This window comes from Plectropomus leopardus, chromosome 12, assembly GCF_026936395.1.
Source record: "Plectropomus leopardus strain MGB_pleo_1.0 chromosome 12, ASM2693639v1, whole genome shotgun sequence".
NCBI classification, from domain to species: domain Eukaryota; kingdom Metazoa; phylum Chordata; class Actinopteri; order Perciformes; family Serranidae; genus Plectropomus; species Plectropomus leopardus.
Window position 1 is genome coordinate 10952210 of NC_142187.1, and position 18191 is coordinate 10970400.

At 38.8% G+C, this 18191-nt stretch overlaps 1 protein-coding gene across 2 annotated transcripts in view; it reads left to right on the forward strand.

Moving 5' to 3' along the window:
- The window catches only part of LOC121950942 (integrin beta-1-like), a 29639-nt gene extending 12564 nt beyond the window's left edge, over nucleotides 1-17075 (forward strand). The window contains exons 2-17 of one of the 2 annotated variants that reach the window (XM_088085066.1): nucleotides 2327-2393; nucleotides 2914-2999; nucleotides 5919-6141; nucleotides 6321-6491; nucleotides 6583-6821; nucleotides 6946-7101; nucleotides 7941-8036; nucleotides 8146-8235; nucleotides 8764-8904; nucleotides 9240-9442; nucleotides 9805-10043; nucleotides 10128-10350; nucleotides 11183-11415; nucleotides 12470-12636; nucleotides 13949-14032; nucleotides 15728-17075. In XM_088085066.1, coding sequence (XP_087941192.1) covers nucleotides 2327-2393; nucleotides 2914-2999; nucleotides 5919-6141; nucleotides 6321-6491; nucleotides 6583-6821; nucleotides 6946-7101; nucleotides 7941-8036; nucleotides 8146-8235; nucleotides 8764-8904; nucleotides 9240-9442; nucleotides 9805-10043; nucleotides 10128-10350; nucleotides 11183-11415; nucleotides 12470-12636; nucleotides 13949-14026 — 2412 coding nt within the window. In that variant the 3' untranslated portion in view covers nucleotides 14027-14032; nucleotides 15728-17075. The remainder of the gene's footprint in view (nucleotides 1-2326; nucleotides 2394-2913; nucleotides 3000-5918; nucleotides 6142-6320; nucleotides 6492-6582; nucleotides 6822-6945; nucleotides 7102-7940; nucleotides 8037-8145; nucleotides 8236-8763; nucleotides 8905-9239; nucleotides 9443-9804; nucleotides 10044-10127; nucleotides 10351-11182; nucleotides 11416-12469; nucleotides 12637-13948; nucleotides 14033-15727) is intronic. The other variant, XM_088085067.1, reaches the window with a different exon arrangement.
- The last annotated feature ends 1116 nt before the right edge of the window (nucleotides 17076-18191 follow it).

The window sequence follows — 18191 nt, forward strand, 5'->3', positions numbered from 1 at the left end:
AACATCACTCATCACATAAGAAATATACCAGAGGGGCATTTTGTCATCACAGAGGCTGCTAATGTCTAACATGTGAGTAGTTAGCAAGCTCGAGCAGTTTTCCTGGGAAGTGTGTGTTTATTAATGTATGCAGGGCTCTTGCAACATGATTGAGGTGCTTGGATTACTTGACTTTAGTACTCTGAAATTGAAGTAATGGAATATCTTGAAAATCAAAATTCATATCTTACTATATTGAATAGGTTTTACCTTAGTCATTGAAAAGAAGAACTTCAATTAAAAGAGTACCAAAAGATAAATTATTTCATGAAATTTGAAAATAATGATAATAAGTAGTGAATTAATATAAAGTTAAATTTTAGGCTGTGGTAACGTGTTTGTTTCCATTTATGAATTTGCCCTAATCTTTTGCAACAGATGGTTCCTTGAAAATTTGACTTGAATTTGACTTGCCTTGTCTGTATGAACCCTGTGTAGGACTAAAGTAAAGCTATATAGGCCTTCCCATTTTAATCTACTTAAAGACAGTCATAGAAATGGGGAAGCCATGATGAAAAGGTTTTGAAAATTCATTGATAAACTGTGTGTCTGCTCTGTACCTAACTATGTAAAGCCACCAGTTTTATCTCTTCATCAACCAAAGTTAACTTAAAAAATATCTTTTTTTCTTGAGTCATGTAAAATAAATGGCACCCACAGACAAAGACAATGTGAGAATTAGCTTAATGATATCCAGCAGGGACTGACTATTTTGGGACACAGCTGTTGACTTAGCTGCTATCAACACTTCCTGATTGTAGGCTATGAAGGCTGCATCTTACTGGGGCAAGTAAACCGAAAGTTGGTCTGAGTCTCCAAGTTTGAGGATTGGGCAGACCGTCAAGGAAATGTGTCACTGGAGTTGTTGGGAATGGCAGAGATTCAGGAAGAGGCATGAAGCTGCCAGACCAAATATGGGAATACACACATGAACACACCTGCCTTTTCTCTCTGCGAAGCTGTAACCTTGGCTTTAGGTTCTTTCTGCAGAACTTACTTAGTAAAAACATTGACTTGATATCAAGTTGCAGTCAAATAAACAATGTTTAGCCACTTTTGTCCAGTTGTATTTTTGTTTTTGTGGCTTATTGGTTAATGTTCAGCGGCTCAGCTCAGTGTGGGAGAGGCATTATAGGACTGTAGAACCACAGTTATTTTTCTCCAGTCGGATTGTGTGGCAGCTTTAAATGTTGGTCATCATGGTATTAAAGCTTCTGCTCGGTTAGAGTCATTACATGTCTGCTGTTAGACTCATCATGAATCACTCTGGTTAAATCTAAACACCTCAAGTGTAAATGCGAATATTCTCTCCTTTATGCAACATTTTTATGTCTCCTCAAGCTTCTCTGTCGTCCTCTGTCTCTGTGTCTCATATAGTCTAAGCTGAAATACCCTGTGGAGAAAGTCGAGATAACCATACATAATCCTGTAACAGCTTAAACGTTTCCAAACCACAGTCAGAAAGCAAGCACGTAGTATGGCAGTTTCATGGAAGTGATGATGAACTGGCAGCTGTTGGCAGCAGAGTGTGGGCATTTCCTTCCTCCATATTTGGAATAAGCAAAATTAGAGTCGCTCCTCCCCTGTGCTGTCTAACAGTAACTGAGGAATTTCACTAAAATGCAGGATACAGCCTTTACAACATGCAGTGATGATTGTTAGGAAGACAACATCACCCAAATTTATTCGTGCTGGTGGTCTCATTAAAATTAAAAACTAATGATTTAGGAGTCATCAGGCCATAAAAACATTTGCCTGAAGGATTTGCTGTGATGCACTTGATGATATAACAGTTTCTTCACGTGTTCACTAATTTTAATGTAGATGATGTAATTGATAATTGATAATGTAATTTTAATGTAGGGTAATGGTAATTTAAATAATAGGGAAAATGTCCAGAAAACTGTATTTGTACATACTGTTTATAATAATAATAATAATAAGAGAAGAAGAAGAAGAAAAAAATGATGATGATGATAATAATAATAATAATAACAACTATTTTATCTATATATTTATGTTTTTTTGTTGTGTTACCCTTTTTTCTTTTCCTGTTTTTTCAATTTTTATTTCAGGTAATTTTCTTGTAACTAGGGACCTCTGTCTGTGTTTTTGAAAGAAATCAACCACTTTGTTCAGGTTTCAAAGGGTTAAACCTCTGTAACCAACACAAAGTACATGTGACTGTTAAACACACAAAACACCATTTTTGTCAGCTCTCACTAACACAATTTATAATGAGGATTGTCTGATCTAATACTGAGTTATTTCATTTTTCTTGTCACAGATGGATTTGCGGTTACTTTTAATAGCTACGTTATCAGCGATCCTTGGTGGCAGCTGGGCACAGCAAGGTAAGAAACAGGAAATATCATGATTCTATTTTTTAACTGTTAAATATTAGTTCACCCACAGCGTAAAATGTTTAACAAAGACCCCAGTGCAATACAGTCACCTTCATATTCATCTTTATGCTTAATACATGTGTCGATTATCATGGTTTTGAGTAGACAGTCATGCTCTGTATTTTGTGCCATATATCGCCCTTGTATCGTTTCTTAAGCACCAAGCAGTACAGCTGTGCTTACCCGTTTTACCCAATCCCCTCCTGACAATTTGCATTTCTTCATTCATCGTTTATGACTCTGTGGGCCCAGTTGGTTTGTGGGAAGCTTTTTTTTAATTATTTCTTTTTTACAAGGTGAAGTCATCACTTGGTGGGCTGCCTGAAGCTTCTTGCAGCATGACTCAGTTTTCTGAACTGGGATGGGGTTGTGTCTCACAGCCAAAAAACAAAGCTGGTTTGAGTTAGTGAACTAATGGAAAATCTGTTTTGTCATCTTGGCTGAAAGGAACTTGTGTTGTCTCTTTCAGAGGGAAGCATATGCATCAAGGCGAACGCACAATCGTGTGGGGAATGCATCCAGGTCGCTGAGTCGTGTGGATGGTGCTCAGATGAAGTGAGTTAAGTCACTAAAACTGCCACCAAAGTGTTTTATCATAGGACTGAAAAGTTATCTGGAAGACTCTCAAGCTGTGGGAGTGGCATGTTCAGAGTTTGTGGCTGCATTGCACAATGGTTGAATGACACAGAAACGGCTAACAGACGCAGCTGGAAGTCATCAGTGCGTGCATTGAGTAATACAATTTACAATAAACATAACGAATAAACTCTAATAGTGACCTTTGACAATTCCAACATTTCAAGTCTGTGTACACCATCCCTAAGTCATAATCTGATCTATTTTAAACAACCAACTCAATCAAAAGATAATGTGATTAAAAAATGTCATTACAATGTTTTTAAGATGCTTATTTGAAATTTTGAAAAGGAAGCAAAGTTAAAAAAAACTTTTGTTTTTGTGTTCCTTATTTCCTAACATTAATTTTTGCATCTATAGTATTGATACAAATAGATGCATCTATAGATAAGCATGCACATAAACTGTACTTATCCTATAAATGCAAGCCCAAACAACTGAAGAGTAGTACTAGAGAGTAAAGAGATTCACATAAACCACAACTCCTCCGTTAACTTTAAACATGAGTCCTGCTGCTTCTTGTCTCACAGTGGAAACTCGGGCTAAAATAATCATCTTAAATAGACATTTTCTGTCCTCAAGGCAAGGACTCTACCTGCAGACCACACTACAGGAAAATACTGATTTGGTGGCAACAATGTGCAGGACAGACAAAAAGCAAATGTTATAGAATTATAATGTTTTCTATAGAGTCTGTCAGATGTGCTGAAAATGCTTTGGACGTATTTCCTAGTGGTAACTTCTACAATAAATAGAATGGTGAACAGCATGTTTTAAAGGTTCTTCAGTTTTACTGTGTAAGACTTGGAACGCGAGATTAGCGTCAATCAGCAGAACTACATTTGATACTACATTTGTCATATTTTTACTGCAATAATAGAGTAGGAGACCTTTGCTCTGATAATATGATGACTTTAAACATGAATTCATCGGTGTTAGAAACCAAAAAATTCCCCACAAATAAGGGTTTGGATTGGTATACTGAAATTCTATAGCTGCATTACAAATACCCCTTTTCCACCAAATTAGCTCTGGTCCTTAAACCGCTGCTGTTCAGGATTCTTGAACCTTGGTTCTATCCAGCGAACCAGTTTTGTGAAGACTCATTGTAATTAAGGATGTGTCATGATCAGAGGGTCTTGCACAATGTGCAACAGAAGTAAACTGTTGTAGCAAAATTGCATGTTACAATAATTACCGCAAATTTCTGTTGCTATTACAGATATTTGATTTTGCTAAAAAAAATAAGCAAACAGGCATGAACCAACTATTATTGCGACCACTGCATGTTTTTTTTAACTGACGATTTCTCTCTTGACTTTGTTCTCCATCCTCACTACAACCTGTTAGATATGACATGCCCACTGATGTGGTCACATGTTTTGGGGGGTTTATTTTAGGTTGAAAAAATAAATCCCCCAGAATTTTTTAAAAGCTGTTTTACAATTTGGTAACTAAAGTTTTTGAGGTTATTGGACTGCTGCTGTAAAATGTGCAGCAAACACCTCAGCCTACTTAGTCATGTCCCCATCACTAATGATTTTTGATCGAGAGTTGTTTATCTAAAACCAACCTGTATTGGACCCTAAATATCAGCAATAGCTAAAAACACACCAAGGTGAGTTCTCTTGAACAGAGTCTCTTTAAGTTTGGTATTTTTGTCAGTTTGGCACATGTCAATACAGAGCTGCATTCCTGTTAAATGTTGTCTGTACTTTTTTCTGCCAGACTGCTGACTGATATCCACCCGAGCTTATGAAATCACAGCATAACTGCAGTGTTTTCACCAGATGAGGTGAAATATATAGGTCACCCTGAAGTACATTTGGTTTAATATTTTGTACTCAGAGGGCATTTGATGTTCATAATCAATCCCAAAATCACAAGGGAAGGTCACCACTGAAGGACAACTCTGACATCACTAAAATAGCTCTATAGAGAAAGTGCTTTGCACCTTTTCAATCAGATTTCATGTTGTGAAAAACCATGAATGGTGTGTATGCTGGCCTCTGCAACATAACCCCCATTTCTCGTATTCGCCCTGCAAACTCGATGTTCTGCAGAAGAACAGGAGTTTTGTTTGTGTTTTATTTGAATATTTTTTATGTGATGTATACAGCGAGATGCGCGGGAGGGAAAGGCCTCTGTGGGTCATGTGGTTTTGAAAGAATTAGGTCAAAGCACAATTTTTGTTTTGACTAAGCTCAATGTCTCAAGAACTCCTCCGCTATGCCTTGTGGGACATCATGTGCATTCAATCGATATTCTCAGTCATCTGTTTATGCTTGTGTCCTGCTGTCAAAGAAGAATGGCTTTAAAAAACAGACAGTTAAAGGGAAAGGGATTGATTTCAGAGGCCACATTTATTGTTTACTCTCAGATCCTGAAAATGGTATCTGCAGCATTCATACACCAGATATTAGTGAGTTTATTGGTTCATATATCACAAATGTATAACAAACTGTTACTTCTGGCTTCAGAGTCTTTTTTTCCTTTCCGGATGTTTCTGCACATACATCACCTATAAAATTACTTTACAGTTTTTCCACTTTGGGAATTTGTATTTGAGGTGAAAATGTTTTTTATGACCTCACTACTACACTGCTGTCTCTGTGCTTTAACCAGTATTTTAGTGTGGTTGATGACAAAAATAAACTAACAAAAAAAATCTGTTAAACTGTGATGTGCGATACTTGAAAGAACATTTTATATGTTATGCCACCGATTAGATCTCCTCGGTGTCTTCAAGCCCACGGAGCAAGATGAGAAATGAGTGTGATATGTGGTTCAAATTTCATTGAGAATTATCATCACAAAACTTGTCGTGCTATTTTGCAGAACTTCCTCACTGTGGGTGAGTCCAAGTCGGCACGCTGTGATGATCTGGAGTCCCTGAAGAAGAGAAAATGTGCTGTGACCAAAATTGAGAATCCACGAGGAAAAATTGACATCAACAAAAACAAGCCCGTCACCAACCGCAACAAGGAAGTAGCCGATAAACTGTCACCAGACCAGATCACCCAGATCCAGCCCCAGAAACTCACTCTGACACTCAGATCTGGTAAATATTCAACTTCTGAAGCCAAATCTTTGAATGTGTTGCCTGAGCAGGAAAGATATCTGATGAAACATTGCCATGTGAGGGGAAAAAACAGTTCTAGAAATTATGTTTTATATGTAATATGTTTGCTGTTGTCAAAATTAATTTCCAGTAAGAAACTCTGATTTCTTTTCCTTAAGGTGAGCCCCAGACTTTTGACCTGAAATTCAAGCGTGCTGAGGACTACCCCATCGACCTGTATTACCTTATGGACCTCTCCTTCTCCATGAAAGATGATTTGGAAAACGTCAAGAACCTTGGCACTGACCTCATGCAGGAAATGCAGAAGATTACCTCGGATTTTAGGATTGGTAAAAAGAAAACATCAATAATAATCATCTAAAGGACTGTAGTGTTAAAAAATATTAGTGCAATCCTGAGTAAAATACTTTCTCCTTTTAGGTTTCGGCTCATTTGTGGAGAAGACAGTCATGCCTTACATCAGCACCACGCCAGCCAGGCTCAGCAACCCCTGCACAGGGAACCAGAACTGTACCAGCCCCTTCAGCTATAAGAATGTACTGAAGCTCACAGACAAGGGCGACGAGTTCAATCGGTTGGTCAGTCAGCAGCAGATCTCAGGAAACCTGGACTCTCCAGAGGGGGGCTTCGATGCCATCATGCAGGTGGCGGTCTGTGAGGTGAGAAGACGCGTCCCTGTAGTGTCAGCAATTTGGAAATGTAGACTTGTTTTGCCGTGATACTGTATCTAGGCAATAGTGTCAGATAACTGAGATAACTAACTCTTTGTGTTGGTCTGCCCAGGAGCAAATCGGCTGGAGGAACGTGACTCGGCTGCTGGTGTTTTCCACCGATGCTGGTTTCCACTTCGCTGGAGACGGCAAACTGGGCGGCATCGTCCTGCCAAACGATGGGAAGTGTCACCTGGAGAACAACAAGTACACCATGAGCCACTACTATGTAAGTCGTCATTTATTAAATATGCATAATGTATCCAGGGGAGCTAACTGAGCATGTGGAGAAGGGTCGAGATGCAGTCTCTCACACTCACCTCACTATCCATAACACTCACCTCGCCTCTCGTCTCCTGAGACTCTGCCAAAAAATTGCCTGTGATCACACCGCAAAGACTATAACTGAAGGCTAAACAGCACATTTGTTCTGCGCCTATATGAGAAGAAATTATTCTCCATACCAGCAGGCAGCTGTAGTCTGTATCCATCACTCAAAAAGGGAAACAGGAAGACCAACGGGACAGATTCAGGATGCAAGTTAGCCGGTTAGCACATTAACAACAACACAGTGTTGAAACAAAGCATATTTACCAAGCTAGTGAACAATAACACAAACAGTTTTAAACTGTGTCTGCTAAACAGCTCAATGGCAAAAAATAATAGTCTTACCTTTTTATAGCAAGTTTGTTTCAGCCTTACTGTGATTTCATTTATCAACTTACCCTAACACAGTTTCAACACGCTGAATCAGCTGAAAAAAAAGCTGACGAAGGCTGACATGGGCCATGATGCAGGACACACCACAAAGACTAAGGCAGGAGACGTTCACTGACAGCCCTACATTGACCGTCGGCGGACTGCCTCAACCCTGACCATTACGTGTCCGCAGCCTCAGCCAGGCCTTCTAGAGCGAGCATGCTAAGATCTAAGATTTAACTCATTGTTAGAGTTTCTTACTGATGTTAACCCACATTTGTCCACAGAGTCTGGGATTTGAAATGCTAGCTGAATGTCCCTCTCCTCATACGTTTGTGTTTTTTTCTGTGTCGATGAATCCTTTGATAGGACTACCCCTCCATTGCCCATTTGGTTCAGAAACTGAGTGACCACAACATCCAGACAATCTTTGCTGTCACTGAGGAATTCCAGCCTGTTTACAAGGTAAACTTTGTGTTTGCTGTACATCGTCTCTTCATGTATTTCGGCAGTAAAATGCACGTTTAATATTTGTTCACTCTGCTCTGACTTACAACACTTTTGTCTTTTTCAGGAGCTAAAAAATCTCATCCCCAAATCAGCTGTTGGCACTCTGTCCTCTAACTCCAGCAACGTGATCAAACTCATTATTGATGCTTACAATGTGAGTCAAACTGCACCGCCTTCACATCACATCTGACTGTCCCTGAAATTAACAGATAACTTGTGATTCTGATTTGTTTGCTCTTGAATATTTTGTGATGTAGCATATTATTGCACACAATTTTTCCATTCATTCTGTGAGGAAAATAGTTTTTTTCCTCACCATAAAAAGATTTTCAGGCTAAATGAAAATTACAAAGAGTCACCATAAATGGTCATGTACTTGTACGTGTTCTGTGAAGACAAAAGATAACACTGAAGTCACTACTGCTGTGGTTACTTCTCCCTGATGTGAAATACTATTCACACATTCAGGTTACATGAATGCTGTCTATGTTACTAAATGACTCAGAGTTGACAATTGTGCCTTTGTTCTGCACTACTTTACATACATATTACTGAGACCAGGCACTATAAAATCTCTTGTAAAGTAGCAGCTGGGTTTTTGCATTTAAATAGCTTGTATGCATAGGTTGTGATTGTCCCACTAGAGCCAATGCTGACTGATCGATCTTTCTTGTTTGGACAGTCTTTGTCATCTGAGGTCATTTTGGAAAACGGCCGACTTCCAGAGGGAGTTTCCATCACATATAAGTCAATCTGTAAGAACGGCGTGGAGGGGACAGGAGAGAACGGCAGGAAGTGCTCCAACATCTCCATCGGAGACGAGGTAGATTTGATGCTTTTTGCTGGTGTGAAAATGATGCAACTAAAAAATGACTTCTGGAACATTTCGACAAAGCACAATGGGAGAAGCATGACACCTCAGCTAAAGTTAGTTCCTTGTTGCTAAGTATCTCCTACTGGTTTGGGGTATTGGTTATTCCAAATTGGGAAAAAATTGGGAAAAATGCATGCATTGAGAAAAAATCACAACAAAACAAACAATAAATGAGAAACACATCAACTAATGCCATAGGTCATGTCTGAAATTTGGAACGATAAGCTTCAAGGCATCCTCCTTAAAAGTTTTAATGACCCTATAAACTTTCTTCTGGCTTCCAGGTGCTTTTCAAGATTTCCATTGAATCCCAGAAGTGTCCATCACATGGCAAGCCTGAGATCATAAAAATTAAACCACTGGGCTTCACAGAGGAGGTGGAGGTAGTCCTGAACTTCATCTGCGACTGTCAGTGCGCCGCAGAAGGAGAGCCCCAGAGTGAGAAGTGCGATGAGGGCAACGGGACCTTCGAGTGTGGAGCCTGCAAGTGAGCGTTCAGCCAAAAAGATTTGCTAAATCAGTGCTGTTGTATTGTGTACCACAGAGTCTTGAAAGTCTTTAGATTTTCTGTTTCTAAACACAACTGTACATCTTTAAGTAGAAAAAGGAACTGCTTATTAGAAAATATTCGGTGGTGATAAATTGAATGGAAAACAGTTAGACTTTGGGCTTCTGTGATACATGGTTCAGTCAGTGAAGAGGGAGAAATGTGTTTGTTTTTTTTAACTTTTTCCACTCAAATAATCTCATTAATTCAGAAATTCCAACATTAACTATGTTTTTTTTCATGTTTTTGAATTTTAGTCATGAAATGTTCAACTTTGCTTAACCTCTTATTTCCTGTTTCAGGTGTAACGAGGGACGCATCGGGCGTCTCTGCGAGTGCAGCAAAGACGAAGTGCGGACAGAGGACCTTGATGCTAACTGCCGAAAAGACAACGGCACTGATATCTGCAGCAACAGTGGTGATTGTGTCTGCGGCACCTGTGAATGCAAGAAACGGGAGAATCCTGCAGAGATCTACAGCGGCAAATACTGCGAGTGTGACAACTTCAACTGTGACCGCTCAAACAACAAGCTTTGCGGAGGTGAGGATTGGAGAAATTAAATCATTTGAAAGACTGACACCTCTTTTATTGTATCTGTGGTAACCCTATCTTGTACTTTACCAGGACACGGGCGCTGTGAGTGCAGGAAGTGCATCTGTGATGCCAACTACACAGGCAGTGCCTGCGACTGCTCCCTGGAGACTTCCACCTGCCTCGCCAAGAACGGGCAGATTTGTAACGGTCGCGGTACATGTGAATGTGGACTCTGCAAATGCACCAACCCCAAATTCCAGGGTCCAACTTGCGAGATCTGTCCCACCTGTCCTGGCGTCTGCACTGAGCACAAGTGAGTCTGAAGCTTGCATATCAGGCCAGAAATGTAAAATTCTACAGTTTTTAAATGTGAGGTTTCTGCTGGACACAGATATTAGGAAATAACATGTAAGTGTAGAGTTTTTATTCCATATTTAGACTCGTTATTAATATTTTAGTTAAAAAAATGTGGGGGGATTTTACAGAAAGATGACTTTGCAGTAAAAAGCTTTTTTATGCAAATGCATTGCAACTTGTTTCATATATTTACCACATAAAATTAGTGGGTTTGTGTTGTTTTTGATGATATTTTTTGTTTTTTACCAGCATGAATATATTGAATCTTTCAGAATAGACCTGTTTCTTTAAAGCAAGGCCATAGCTACTTTTGAGGACCCAGATGTCATGTCTCTGCATGACTATTTTTTTAACAGTCTGAGGGTAGTTTAAATTCCATAATTCACAATCAGCTCCCACTGTTTTTTAGACTCAATATAACTTAATATATTTAAATTTGATGACTTAAGGGCCAACAAATAGAAATGAAAATGATTCAGTGTTTCTCCATCACATTCTTATAAAAGCATTTATGCCTTACTGTTTTGACATTAGATTTACAGTTTTATAATTGAATACACTCTAAAAAATCCAAATAATTCAACAGTTGAAGAGAATTTAGTTTTTAGTTTTTTTTTTAGAATTTTTGTTCATTGTCCATACACATGCGGTTTGCTTAGATTGGCAGCTATTCACAGCTTTTTGGTCACAATGTGAGTTTTCTCTGCCTTTTACCAATGTGTGCTGGGACTATAATGACTAGAATACAGCACAGAAAGAAAATCAACCCTCCGTCCATGTCTTCACAGAGATTGCGTGCAGTGCCGAGCATTTGGGGAGGGTGAGAAGAAGGATACATGCGAGCGGGACTGCAGCTACTTCCAGCTGATCAAGGTGAGGGATCGCGACAAGCTGCCCCAGCCCACTGACCAGAGCTTCCCACTGACTCACTGCAAAGAGAGAGACGCCAACGACTGCTGGTTCTACTACACCTACGCCATCAGGAACGACACCAAAGAGGTCTACGTGGTGGATACCCTGGGTATGATTGGACAGCGACATTTTGCAAAGATTAACATCAAAAATTAAAAATCAGATGGTGTCATTTTTATCTGATATGTTTACTTTACTGAAGTAGTGAACTATGTTTCAATTGCATAAGAACCTTATGGGATTGTAAATATTGCTCCAGGTATTGGGTGAATCCTTGGGTGTTACCAGGGAAAATCGCAAAACGCATTAAAATAGAAATGAGTGGTCTTTTTCTTTCTTTGGCAAGTGACCATGGTGTGAGTGGGATAATGCCCTTTGAGGTGTCCATTATCAGGAATTAATGGACAATAGGAAAGCCTGTAGTTACCTCCACAAATTAACAGTCTCCACTGAGGCAATGCAGAGGGCTGTTCCTGCCTCCCAGTCGTCCAATAATTCCTGATAATGGACATCTTGGAGGACATTATCCTTTACTTACAGCAAAGGAAATGCATTCAGCACAATGTTAAAACAGAATCGTATTTGTTTTCAAGAAAATCTCAAAAAGGTACCTGTTTAAAAGTATTTGAATTTTGGTTTAGATTCCTCATCTTTATATATATGAATGTTAGTAGCAGTGGTAGTGTTGGCATGATAATGTTGCCTGTATGATGATTTTATAAAAAGACATACAATTAGTATTAAGCCAGTCATACTGCTGTCTCTTTTTAGTTTTGATAATACAACCTTTTTGTGTCCCTTTTTTGATACCTAGAGGGAAGAAATCATCAAAAGGAAACCTTTTATACCTTCCTGGTATTTCGTTTTAACCTCACTTGTACAATTCCTGTGTTACTTCAAGGTTAAAGCTGTGACACATGCATTGGTCTGATCCCCCTCGGTACAAATGGTGAACCCAAAACAGCAGCATAGCTTCCACATGGTCGTTCTATTTAATAGAAAGAGTGGGCCTTTTAATCTTTGCAGACCACCATCAATACACTGAATAACTTGTCAAAATTAATGACAAAAACATGTGTTTTGAATCTGTGGACATGTAAGATAATATTTTCAAACACTATGAACAGATTTCAGTTGTTTTCTGTGCATTTTCTCTTTTTCAGAGTGCCCGGCCGGACCTGACATCATCCCCATTGTGGCAGGTGTGGTAGCAGGCATTGTGCTGATCGGCCTCGCCTTGCTGCTCATCTGGAAGCTGCTTATGATCATCCATGACCGCCGAGAGTTTGCCAAGTTTGAGAAGGAGAAAATGAACGCCAAGTGGGACACGGTGAGTTAGTCACACCAGAGCACCTAGAGCAACACATGGAGGGAACTTTGATTGGGGCAAACTTCAAATTATGGTTACATGAAGCCTTTCAGCTAGCGCTGTTCTTGATTTTATTTCATTTGTGTCTGCGGTAAGATCAGAATGTTTTCTTGGGGAAATCAGGGTATACTCAACTCTTTTAAGGTCTGGGTTAAAATAATTTTCAGATTTCTAGCTGTTAAACTGTATGGAAATCATTAAGCACAAATAAAATTGGGCACCACCTTCAGGCTTCTCCAAGCATGTATGGATGTGAGGAAGTTCTCTTGTCAAACATGTGAAGTAATCAGCAGGGAAATGTCCAAAAGGTGTATAAACAGAAAATAGATTTAACCCAGAGTAAGGTGGATTATTCAGAGAGAATCTCCACCTTTTTGGCTCACACTCTGTCTTCGATCAACCTCAGATCTGCACAGTTGTGTTTAGTCTGTGATGGCAGAGGGAGCGGCCTTCCCCTCTGCTGACAGTGCTGCCACTCACTGTCCACATGATACAACTGCATGACCATAAAAGGCAATGAATCAGAGAAAGAGGAGGACTGCTGGGTGACCATTGATGGAAAGCTCCACTACTGTGTCGTAGTCACAGCAGCAGTGTTTCTGGCCTGATGGGAGTAAACTAATCACAGGCAATGTATGTGGAGAAAATAACTGTAAAAATAATGTGTTACTGTGTTACTAGCAGAGGAAATTAGAGACATTGCAAAGTTACCTGAAAAATAACGTTTGTTTCTTTTTGTATTCTCTCTTTATAAACAAGCTGTAGCAAGGTAGCTTGTGCTGGCAGGGATGTGGTCAGGGTTTCCTGTTTTATTTTTACTTTTTATGATCAGCCAATCTTATTTACTTCAACTATACTTAGTTTTCTTCCCAGAGATGCTGTGCTGTTTGTGTTTTTACCTAACAAAACTGAACTCATATATAACAAGGATAATAAAAGTAAAGATAGTCATCTGATATGTTACAAATCACATATTACAGAAAAAATGAAATCATTTACTTCTTCTGCAAACTTAAAACAGAGGAGGAACATTTTTTGCCTGGCACTGATGGTGGCCATTATAGAGAATCATGTTATTATTAGCATTAGAGATATAAAAAGGGCAAGCTGTTTCACAAAACCATAATTAGTCACTATTAGAGATCGCTTTTTGACCTTTTCTGCTCTGTGCTGAACATTTTCCTTCAGACTGTTGTTTCTGTCCTTTTACGCTGCTTTTGTTCTTTATTCTTTTTCTTCCATTTTTCCTTCATCTTCTTCTTCTCCATGTTAGCAAGGGAACCCTATATACAAGAGTCCTATTAACCAGTTCCAGAATCCCAGCTATGGGCATAAAGGCGCTTCTCTTTAGGTCAAAGTTCGTATCACCTGTTGGCCTTGTGTACTTGCATGTACTTTCTCTGTGCAGAGTGCTGAATTAACATCTTGACTGGCTATATAGAGCTGCTGTTACTTGAAAGATTTTGTGACGGCATGTTGTGAAATCAGCATGCTTAACCACATGTGACAGTTGTTGGTTAATAAAGAAAGAAAAACCACACATGATAAACATATAATTTTGTTTATACATACATTTTTTTTTTTATACATTTTATTCGAACACTTTTTTCTCTAGATTCTACTCCTGATCTCTATGCATATACGTCACTGTCCAGTGAAAACAATGCATGTTAAAATTAAAATAAATAAATACAATTTCCTCCATCCAAAGATAATCTATTTGAAAATCAACTGTAGTATCTAAGATCGCAGACAGCTATTAAAATTGCCGTTCTTCATGAGTTGGAATGATGACATTTGGAGATGCATGCTTTTCACTGGGCAGCAACAATATGTGATGTATATACACACAATAAAATCATTGCTGTTACTTTTAAATATTGAAAGAAAAATATTGCTATTTTAAACAAGGTTAAAGTCTGACCTACATTTTGCATCAGTTTTTTGCCAAGCCAAAGTTTTAGCGATCTAATATAGTTACAGTAATGCTGGGCAGAAACTGCGTTTTTATTGATCTTTTGTGTTAATTCACTCTACATGTTTTAATCAGCTCTTCTGCACAATAGAATCTGTGACTTTTATGCTCACTCTGTACGGATCAGTTGACCAGCCACGTCGCAGAGCTCACACTGAACATAAATACGGGACCCCAGGTCTTTTTTTTTCAGTGACAGTTGCAATAAAGTTTAATGTCCTCAATGTTGACAAAAAGAGAAAAAGTCAGCATCACTTTGTGGAATACTACTAGAAACAAAGTAGGATGGAAAATGGAAAATACTGTGCTGCAGATATCTGGAAGATATTTGGTTTCATGTCACAGCAGTCCCAGTTTAGACTGCAGTTTTGGCCACAACAATTTAAAAGTCAAGCTCACTATTGTTTATAATTTTCAGACAACAATTATGTGGGAAATTATACTGTGGTACTGCTCAAACTGCAAGCAGACCAGAATATCAGACCTACCAGAAATCAAACTGTTCAGCCAATTTATCAGGCATTAAAATCCCCCTAAAACTGAATATCAAACAACAACTGATCCAGCAGAAAATTAGTTGAGGGGCAACCAATTCAGGGCTAAACTCAGGCCAAATCCATACAGTTTCTGCCCGGCTTCATCAAATGTGATGGGCAACAACAAATTCCACTTTACTGTAACTCCCAGAGAGCAGGTGCACTTACAGGTGGCAGATCATTTGAATACTGCTACAGATTGTAATAGCTGAGGATTAGAACAGAGAGTGGCAGTGTGATACTTGACACATGACTAACTCAAACTACTAAAACCACGGAAACAGCTGAGCTCAAGTTCATAACACTGTTTGTCCAGATGGTCAGGAAGACTGAACGTGTGAGTGTGGCCACATGCTCCTTCCTGACTGTGCTTGCTTGCTGTTATGTTACAAATCGTAATCTGTCGATCTTACTGGTGTTGAAATTTTGTTATTGTGACACCACAAAAATGAAGGTTTGACATGTGCCGTGTTCAAATTTAACCTGATTACTAAGAGTTCACAACTGTTGCACTCACTCTTGTTGTTCTTCTGTTTCTCAGGGTGAGAATCCGATCTACAAAAGTGCCGTGACAACTGTCGTCAATCCAAAGTACGAGGGCAAATAATGGAGCTTTGCCTTCCTTGTGACAACACTGTATGGAAAAGAATGGGGGCCGGGGTGAAGGGAGGGGCGGGTTTTATAATGCTCTCACTGTTTGTTTGTTTGTTTGTTGTAGTCACCAAACGATAGCAATGCATTTTGCCACTACTTCAGTTTGTTTTACTAACGTGTTTTTTTTCTATGCATCTTCTGAAATGTGTATAGTCTGTAAATGTGGGGTTTTATTTTTTTTTGTTTGTTTCTTGATTTTGCAGAACTTGAGAGAATGTGTTGAACTGATTTTTCTGCCACAGGACTGGCAAGGAAAGCCCAGCTGTGCCTCTTTTTTGTAATCGAACTATCAAGCCATCAGTGTTTTATTGAGGGTTGAATTGGATGTTGATAATGGGCAACAAATGAAGGGTTCCTTTCCAAACAATCATGCATACAGTGTTTAGTGGGTGGCAATCTATCAGTCCATGCTTCTAAAACACAGGTGAGCAAAGGTCTCGGATTGATTTGCCGCTGGAGCAAAGGTCTTATTATGTCTGTAATCATTTTGACTGAGTAGGAGTCTGTCACTCTTTTTATCTCTTTGGATCGAAACTCTTCAAATGTAGCGCCAGTCGGCCGTGTGTGGTAGCAATGAAATGTGTACAGTATGTTGTGGTTTCTGTGTTAAGCCATATTTGTATTCACAGAACAAGATTGAAGGCGTTAGTGTGTCCTTTCTGAGTGACTTACTCAATCTGAACAATCAGTTGATAATTATCTTTAGTCAAGAAAAGACATTTTCTTAGGCTGCCTTCCTAGATTAAAGTATGGTAAGTAAGTAAAGTATCAGTGTACAGTAGTATTACTGTTTGGCTTCAGGTTTTACTCGCTTAATTTATAGCCAACTCAGGTCCTTAATTCTTCACAGCAATGCCAAATACACGCAAACATGCCTTATTTGTTAACTCTATTTGCTTTTATTGAAATGTTTCATTTGTAGGATATGAATTGGGGGAAGGATCCCATTTTTTTCTGTATGTCAGTAATTCCACCCAACTATTTTGTGGTGCCTCGATCAAATGGTTTTTTTTTTACTTAAAAGAAATAGAAATGACAGTGATGTCATTTAGTTTTAAAGATCAGCGGTAAGGGATGATTTCTAGATCTCTAGAGTTTTTGTAAAGATAAAAAAGGTTACACCTGTCACCATTGTTTTAAGTGCCTTTTTTAAAAATTTTTCAACACATTCACATTTGAAATTCTGTATTTCTGAAATTATTTATTGAATAAACATTGAAAACAATTTAACCTGATATTGTTAAAATATTATGCAGTTACTGTTTTGTGGATTTTTTTCATTCTACTGACTGGTGTGTTGAGTGTGTTTATAGCGCCAGCATCAAATTTTATACTGCTTACCAGAAGGCCTGTTATTGTATATTGATTCATGTCTTGTAGATAATGCTGAATTATGGTTTTACTTGCTCAATTCTGACACTGTTTTTTGTTTTGTTTTTTAATCACTGGTCATGGTTTTCAGTGATTTTGTTTGCAAGTGCCATGATGAAAAAGTTTAAATGTTCACACAACTATGGATGTTTTAAAGAGGGCATGGCCTATTTTTTTTACAGTTCCTATCTGCTCAGTGAGATGAACACTGATTTACGAGATGTGCTTCTAAAAAGGTTGGGTCACAATGAACTGTAATGTGCTGTAAATTATTCCCAAGTTTGTGGGAAAAGAAACTGTCCTGCACATTTTTAGGTGGATGTGCCTCAGAATCAGAAACAGGTTTATTCCCAAAGTAGTTTTTCACATACATGTTTTCATAACAATTTCATACACATTTACACAGAACCAAATGATGACTGCATCAGGCTGCACCGGTGTCTGATTTTAGATGGCATGCTGACATAGTGGAATCAAAAGAGGCGCGACAAATGTGACGTAACCCTAAAGCGTCTGATCCTAGTGTGACATACATACGCATCAGCAATGCTTTCTGAACAATGGGAATTTTATAACATATCAGTAATAATCATTTACCATCCCTGTTTTACGGTGGCTGATCTCATCCTCTGAAGGGTAAGGAGCTGCAGAATTTCACTGGTCTCCTGATTTGTAAACATTCACGGCCACTGTTCTTTGAGTTAGTTGCTAACTGCTAACATGATTTTTGTTTAAATGTTCAAATTAAAACGTCACACTAATCCCATCTCTCAGCTGTCCTGTTTATATAGACACAGCTTCGGTGCTGTTACTACCTCCTATGGTGGCTTCAAGGCGAGACCACTCTGTTCTTTCATTCCACTATTGCACCTTTTATACATAATAATGAGGCAGCATAACGGCAGAATATTCCCCGTCTTGAACATGCAGGGTTAAAACGTCTCACAAGACAAAACGAAAAAACAAGTATGGCAAAAGTC